This window comes from Gavialis gangeticus, unplaced genomic scaffold (genome assembly GCF_001723915.1).
Source record: "Gavialis gangeticus isolate Ggan-Ray unplaced genomic scaffold, GavGan_comp1, whole genome shotgun sequence".
In the NCBI taxonomy this organism is placed as follows: Eukaryota; Metazoa; Chordata; order Crocodylia; family Gavialidae; genus Gavialis; species Gavialis gangeticus.
Window position 1 is genome coordinate 21,635,711 of NW_017729003.1, and position 8,100 is coordinate 21,643,810.

An 8,100-nucleotide genomic window follows, 5' to 3' on the forward strand; every position below is an offset into this window, starting at 1 on the left:
CCCACTGCTCAAGCTCGAATCTCCCCCTTCCTTCCCTCCCTCCCTCCCTCCCTCCCAACTCCCACCACACGGACCCCAGACCCACAGACCCTAGGCATGGGGTATGCTAGCTAATGCCGAGAGGGGTTCTGTGTGTGTTTCCAATTTCACTGGGACAGACAGATAGAATAGTGACTGCTTATGGCATTTTGGAGCTAATCAACAGGACAGCTGGTAAGCTGTTTAAGAAGAGTTTGAACTAATTAAGAAAGGGTATTGTTTTGCTGATGAGGTGATAAACAATGGTATCAGCTCCATGCTGGCTTGTTTAACTGTCAGTTTGCTGCAGACAGTATAAAGAAGCAGTGACGAAGATTGAAAGGCTCTGTATCATCAACAGATGCATACATTGCACACCTTTCCTTGCCTCAGCGTGCTAGCCTTGGGCTGGGGGCCAGCAACACTCCCGCTCCTTGAGCAGCGAGTGGGGAAAAACCTGGGATGGTACAGGTAGACCTCCCTAATCAGAGGTCCTGCCAGGGCCTGGCCATGCCCCCCACTTAGCTCATTGCTGTGCTGCTCTAGTCCCCCACAACTTCTAGCCTGAACCACTGCAGGCATGTGCCTGAATTTCCTCAGTCCAGAGCAGTAGTCTCCAACCTGTTTAAGTAGGAGATCACCTTTGGCATTTAAAAGCAACCCAAGATCTACCCTGAACCGCTGCCCCACCTTCTCCCCACACCCAGCAGATAAGTCTGTGGGGAGGGGGGGCAGATTGAGGCAGAGGGAGAAAAAATTATTTGGGGGTGCATCTCCCCAGCAGGTAAGTCCCACCCAGGTGGGGCCCTACTCAACTTACCCCTTTTCCTGCCTCTGTGACACTGTCCCTCACCACAGGGGCCTCAATCTAGCCCCCACCCCCTCTCTCCCCCATGGACTGACCTGTTGGGCTGGGTGCATGCACATGGGCACTTGGTCCCCCATCCCAGCTTCGCATAGACTCCAAGAGTCTTCAAAATCTACTGCAAGAGGCTCCAAGATCTACCAGTGAATCAATATCCTCTGGTTGGTGACCACTGATCCAGAATGTCTTTCCAGTTACAAACCAGTTCAGCCTAGCCAGGTTAGACTAACGTGCAAAGACTGAATCAATTAATGTTCAGGGTTTTTGAAGGTCTGTCCTAGCCTAAATGAGCTAGTTTGGGTACCAGAAACAGTATATTTGAATCAATGCCATAGCAATGAAGTTTGGTGCCTAGGGCAAAGCCTACAGCAACAGCCCACCCCTGCCCTGCACACAGGTCTGGGGGAGCACACGCCCCACCTCCATGCTTGCTCGAGACTGCACATAGTGGTGGGAGCTTCCCTTCCCCCATCCCTGTGCCCCCCCCCAAACAAGCTGTTCATGGCTCTATCCCATGCCCCACCCCAGCTGGGCAGCACCTGTTGGCGCTCCTTCACTTCGGTGCCTGGGGCAGTCACCCCACTCACAGCCCCCCATGCTATGGCACTGATTTGCATTAATGCAGCACATCACCTGAGCTAATTCAATGGGGTGAAGAGCGTTGTGTTAATGTAACTAAACTATTTATAGTTTCCAAGTTATCTTGTTTAGAGGTAGCTCAGGTATACATGCATATATGCTATGTCCCCATCCCCACGTTATTTAAGGGAAACTAGTCAAATGTAACACAATTCCCCATGATTTATGGGTTTAGTACTTCTAGGTCAAATTGACTGTCAGTATAATGAGACACATCAGGGAATTGTAGCCTTTGTTCCTAGTAAACAGGAAAAAGCCAGTCGACTTCAAATATGGAAAAATATTGAGTGGTCATTCAGCACTTACTTCTTAAGTCAATTTCCAGTTTAAGCTTCACAGTTTACCTTCAAGCTAAAAACATACATATATTTTGATCTATTTTTGTAGCACAGCATTAGTTTTAGATTAAATGTCATTCAAGTGCTTTCGCTACAAATGAGCATTACATTTACAGGTGCTGTACTCATAATTACCAATGGAAACAAAACACAATTTTATCTTTTTCATGCTTAAAACTTAATATATTCTTCCTGTCATGGAAAAAAGCAGCCAATATTCTAAACTCTTGAATGTACCAGGAATTGTCTGTCAGCTGAGTTTTGTTAAAGGAAAGAGATTGAAGTTCATTCTTAAGGTCAACTCAGGGTTAAGATTCAGATTTACTGGTGAAAAAATGTGACAAGTTTTCTATTGCAAATGCCATCTTTTTGCAGAATTTAGAATGCAATTGGAAAATATGGCTTTTCCCATTTTGGATCTAACTGAAGACTGAAATTATAGGAAAGAATTCTGACTCCAGAAGTTCAAATGCAAATGATTTAAAAAATGAAGGAGTTGGGAGTCAAGGTTACATTTAAGGCCAATTCTCCAAGCTCACTTTGCTACTGGATTGGTAGCAAAGCTACACAGTTCCCTGATACTCCTTGGGTTTAAAAGACTTTCTGGGTTGCAGAAACATACTACAGACACTTCAATGGGGTATTTTTAGAGCGAAAACTCCTTTTTATAATTTATAGCAGAGGGACACAAGGACAGATTTGGATGCAACTTATAATATAGCCTCACGTAAGTGCTCAGAAAAGGCATTGAAGTAAATATCTATGCCTCAAAATAAGAACATTTATATGGCTTCAAATGTAACATAATAAACAACTAACAGGGAAGTACAAGGAAAGAAAGGGGTGTTTGCATTTTGCTCATTCATCTTTTCCATGATAACAACAGATTCTCATAAAGCCCAATGGGTCTCTATCTCTGCTAAACCAATGCCAACTGACGTTTCAGTTCTCATGCTTCTGGGACTTCCTTGAAAAAGAAACAAGACCTCATTGAGTATGGGAAATCCTAGACTGCCAAATTCAACCAGATCAGCTGGCCCAGGCATTGAGGCTGTTGAGTTTATAGTTATGGACCCTATTGTCAGCACACAGCCTGATAAGTCAATTACATGTCTATAACATTTATTAGGAATGTTTGAAAATAAAAAACAGCCTGATGCAGACAGCATCTCATCACTTATTTGGACTAGTCTCTGGAATTCCTTGACTTTTATGGTGGCAGTGAAGCAGAATCTTCACTGTGAATCATGGGTCTTATGCTAGCTACTACTGCTAGAATTTAAGGTTAGAAATTTCTCCCTATCAAATATGATGCAATTTCTATAAGTGGGGCTATGACATTAGAAGACATTGAGAAACTCATACTTCATTTAGCTTTGGACAATGCTGTGTTTACGTAAAACCAAATGCCTTCCTGACCCCAACTGGCAACCAGTTTATGCTCTGGAAAATGAGATTAGATTTCTGTATGAGCATGAATGTAGGTGTACACAGAAATTCAAAGGATTTTCTTAACAATACTTCCTTAAATTTCATTTTAAAAGATTCCTGCTACAGTGTTTTATTTACTGTACATTAGCATCACAAGCCCAGGAAGCCATTGTCTACTAGGAGTGTGCGAAGCAGGCCACATTTGATTTGGATTTGGCCTGAATCAGGGACAGTGATTCAATTAGCTGATTCAGATCTCTGTCACTGATTTGATTCGGCCAAATCTGAACCTGAAGATTCGATGCTGATTCAGAGAATCAGTGATTCAGACATAGACACAGCTTTAAAAGTTTTTTCTACATACCTTGAGGTAGCAGGTGTGGCTCGTGATCCCTGTGATGTTGGGGCAGATGAAGCATCCCACAGGAGTGTGCGGGGGCCCCTCCATGTGCTTGGCAGAGAACCCAGACTGGAAGGACTTCCTGTCTACTTCTGGGTCTACTGGGGAGCATGCAAGGGATCCCCCCATGCCCCCCTGGCTCGGCGATCAGCCACAGAGGGACCCTGGGTGTGCCCCCAGACCCAGGGAGCACCAGTCACTGATCCAGGAGGGCGCAGGGGGAAGGGGGCCCAGCACGCTTCACGGCAGACCTGGAAGTGGACCGGAAGTACTTCCAGACCAGGTTCGCTGCCGAGCACATAGAGGTATGTAGAAAAAACATTTTAAGCTGTCTCTATGTCTGAATCAGTGAATCTTTCCAAATCTCTCTGAATCAATTCAGAGGGTTCCAATTTGATTTGGAGAGATTAAAGGGTCCTCTGATTTGATTTAGATTCGGAGATGCAGCCACTGAATCGGGCCGAATCTCCACCAAATCAAATCAGGGACCAAAGCTTCACACAGCCCTGTGGTCTATGTGGGAAGAATAAGCAATCAAAAGTTCTAACCAGCAGTAATGGCTGCTGAGAAAGAGAATTGTTTGGCAGCAGCTTTTGGGCAGGAAGGAAAGAAGAGAGAATTAAAGAATAGGAATGCATCTAATCTTAATGACATTCTACAATGTGGATCACCCTATTATTTGGATCACAACTTGCTTAATTTGTATTCTGGATAATCATGGTGTACAAATATTTGTCTCAATTAGTTGTCTATTATTATTTTTCATTTGCTACATTTTGTTCACTTTTGGAGTTTCCTTGCTAGAAAAATGGTATGGTAAAATTAAAGTAAAAACCAAAAAAGAAATCAGATGTTTGTTTTATTTGTTTTGCCTTTGGAGAGACACTCTCTGGTTTAAATTACAGTGGATTATAGGACTAAATAGTTGGAGAAATATGCCTTTAAGAGCTTGCACTTGTGCCTTCTCTCTCTCTCTTTCCCCCCCTCTCTCTTTCCCCTTCTCTCTTTTCCTAATTCTTTACAAAATAGCTTTGAAGTCTCTCCAAATTAATTTTTTCTTTGTTAAACAAGCATTTCAGATTTGTTATCTTACCTTTCATAATGTCTGCGAGTACATGTAGCAGCACTTGTGCTTCCAGGGTTACCACCTAATTCATCATAAATATGTTTCCATTGTCGACGGGCTGTTATCTGTAAAAATGGCAATGGAAAATTTAATCTTGCATCTTTACAGATTCTACAGCATTTGAGTTCACAGCAACAAATGCATGTGTGACACTTTCAGAACAGCATGTTCTACAAACAGTATAAAAGCCCCTACAGAACGTATAGTGTGCCTATGTTTTTAGAAGATTATATTATATTCATCTGTTTCCTTTATTCTAAAATGGAGTCTTACCACAAGTTCATTATCAAATCACTAGCAATTCAGCCTTGCAAAAAGAGAATCTCAATCAATATAGGGTCATTAACCATCAGAAGTTATGCAGACAAATCCCAAGGTAAATTATGAAAATGAAGCTAGAACTAAGCACAAATAATGATTACATAGTTATTTTAACTGAATTAGAGAAAATAAATCTGCTGCAAAATCCAAATCCACCACAGACTCTAAATCCACAAAAGCAGAGTCTGTAACTCTATATGTTACAAGCTGTTTATTTTTATCCATTTATGTCAGTAAAATATATAGATCAAACGGTAATGAAATCTTAACATGTTCCAGTGTTAATATTTGAGCTATGTACTTTGTTGGACCAAGTCGATGAAAATAAACATCTTGTAACGTATTGAGTTGCATGCCATGGTTTTGTTTTTTTATACAGAAATTAGGATTATACAGAATAACAGATGGAAGACCTGGCAAAAGAACTGTTTCTGAATACCAGTTCATTATTTTCTATATTCTGCTATATTTAAAACAGGAAGAAAAACGGGAACAAGGCGAACATAATTGATCACCCTCTTTTGCATGCAGCTCATAACAAGAGACAGTAGAAAACTGTGGGGAAAAGACTGGGACAATTATGGGAGAATTTTGTCCTTTTTCTGTGAAATGCTGTGGATCTTAATATATTCAAACCCAGAGGCTTCTTCAAAGTTACCCACAGAGCTGTCAATGGAGTTCACTAAGCAGCTAAAGGCGGCAATCAGAAGAAAACAAATATCACAACTTGCAATCTAGTGTTTGTAATTTTAATCTAAAGAAGAAGAGATGGGTAGAGTAGTTAAATATTGCTGGTCAAAGGGTGCCTTTTTCTTTACATAAAAGTAAAACCCTTCTTTTGCAGAAAACATGCTCCTAAAGCAAAAGCATAGTTGCAGATATGCTATTTGGTAATGTTATAATTTCTATGAGGGATTTCTGAAGTTTATCATTAGTCTAGTTCCCCTTAGAAATAACCTTTATCTACTTTTTGCTGCAGGTAAATGTAAAATAGCATTTTACCTATCAGTAATCTGAACTTGTAACAATACCTTTTGTAAAGGTATTTAAACCATATACTTGGAAAAACTGTATATTTAACTGACATCTTCAAAATCATCCTTTTTTTTTAAACACAGGGGACCATTTTGCCCAAGAAACTGACTGCATTTATTAATTTAATATTTTCTTTTCTTCCTTACCCAAAGCTAACAGGCAAGGGAGCAAATATATATATATATATATATATATATATATATATATTCTTCAATTAAGTGACATATTCTGAATGCCTGGATGATTTAAACAGAAGACATACATTCATCTCAGGACACAGTTTATCCCTAAATCAATACTATTCAGATTCTTATATCACCTTGTTTATGACCATTGCTGTCTGTTATCACTACTAAACCATAGGTCAATGGTACTGAAGTCACAAGTCAGACTTGACCACTTTAGTCTCCCCACGTGAGCATGAATGAGTTCACCATCTGAGTTGCCCTGGAAAGGCCTGCTCTTGCTACAGTTGATGATAGTGTAAACTTTGCCACTGGCTTCAACAAGAACAGGATTCATTTGATGAGCAAGCTAGATAAAGATGCTTTGTGCCATTACAACAGCAGGTTAGCTGTCAGCTATGCGTTCTGACATACAGAAATCCCTGGACGGCATAGCTGGCCCTTTTCCACTTCTCTCTAGCCTAGGGAAATGCTGTGGATGTATGGAGAGAGAGACTTGCACTCCACTAATATGGGCACTATAGTGGCCCCTTGGGGCTGTTGCAGTTGGCTTAAATTAGAGTAGCCCATACAGCTCCAGGGGTGTCAGGGATTCAAAGAAAGCAAAGATGCAAATAAAATAAAATAATATCTGTGCCCCCTGTTCCTGCCTTGTGTTCTCTGCTAAGTTCATCTCAGCTGCACCACAGAACTGGGGACCAATGTATAGTGATTTGGTAAAGAATGCTTAAACTATTTAGAGACAGAAATTAAAACATTAAGGCCATGTCCACACAGGTGTGGATATTTGCTTTTCTGGGGACAAGAAGCAGTGGCACACTTTGTACTGCTCCTACCTGTCCCCAGGGAACGCCTGTGCCACGTGCCCTCTGGCGTGTGGCAGGTTACTCTGGGTGGGGTAGGAGAGGCTGGACCCAGGACTGGGCTGGCCCCAGCAGCCTTACCTGGGGTCCTGGGCCCTACTGGAGCTGCAGCAGTGGTGATCCTACTGCTTGGAGCCTGGTCTCTGAGCCAGACCAAGGCTCCGGCCAGCGAGACTCCAGTTTTGGGTGGCGCATGCTGCTTCCATGTACACTACTGTTTTGTTTTGTTTTGTCTTGTTTTGTTTTTTGGCCTGGGTTTTTTTGACCCCATGATCTCCCAGAGACAGAAAATCCCCCCATGTTGCTACCTTGCAGCATGGAGAACATCTAAATGTGTGGTATGTGGTGCCGCAGATGTGTTGCACTCATTTGAATGTGGTCTAAGAATCGGCAATTAAAAGGTTACAGTTTTAATAGTGCTTGAATGACTTAAGGACCTAAGTTCCATATTCAAAAGTGATTTACATGTGTAAGAACTTAAGTCTCATTGAATGAACTCAATGGGCACGTCCAGACGAGCACACATGTGCCTCTTGCCCCATCTCAAACCTCTTTGAGATGGGGCAAGAGGCATGTGTGGGAATGAAAAAACGTTCCCTGCATTGCAAAGTTGCAGCATGGGGAGAAAATTAAGCCAAGGGTCTAAAAAAAATGGAGTTTAAAAAAATGGGGCAGGGCATGATGCCAGACTGCCCTGGGGCAACTGGAGGCTGAGTCCTCCACAGAGACTCTCTGGCTGCCAGAGTGTCTCTGTAGTTGGCCCCTTACCCTGGTGCTGAAGAATGTGGCCTGCCAGGCAGCATGTGCAGCACCAGGGCTCCAGTGCCAGTAAGCAAGGGTCAGGGGGGCTGGAGAAGGGGGGAGGGGACTATGGGGGGG

At 42.3% G+C, this 8,100-nt stretch overlaps 1 protein-coding gene across 3 annotated transcripts in view; it reads right to left on the minus strand.

Annotated features, from left to right (window-relative positions):
- Nucleotides 1-8,100, minus strand: part of ARID5B (AT-rich interaction domain 5B) — a 233,704-nt gene that overhangs the window by 29,845 nt on the left and 195,759 nt on the right. For all 3 annotated transcript variants that reach the window (XM_019507895.1, XM_019507896.1, XM_019507897.1), the window contains one exon: nt 4,785-4,882. In XM_019507895.1, coding sequence (XP_019363440.1) covers nt 4,785-4,882 — 98 coding nt within the window. The remainder of the gene's footprint in view (nt 1-4,784; nt 4,883-8,100) is intronic.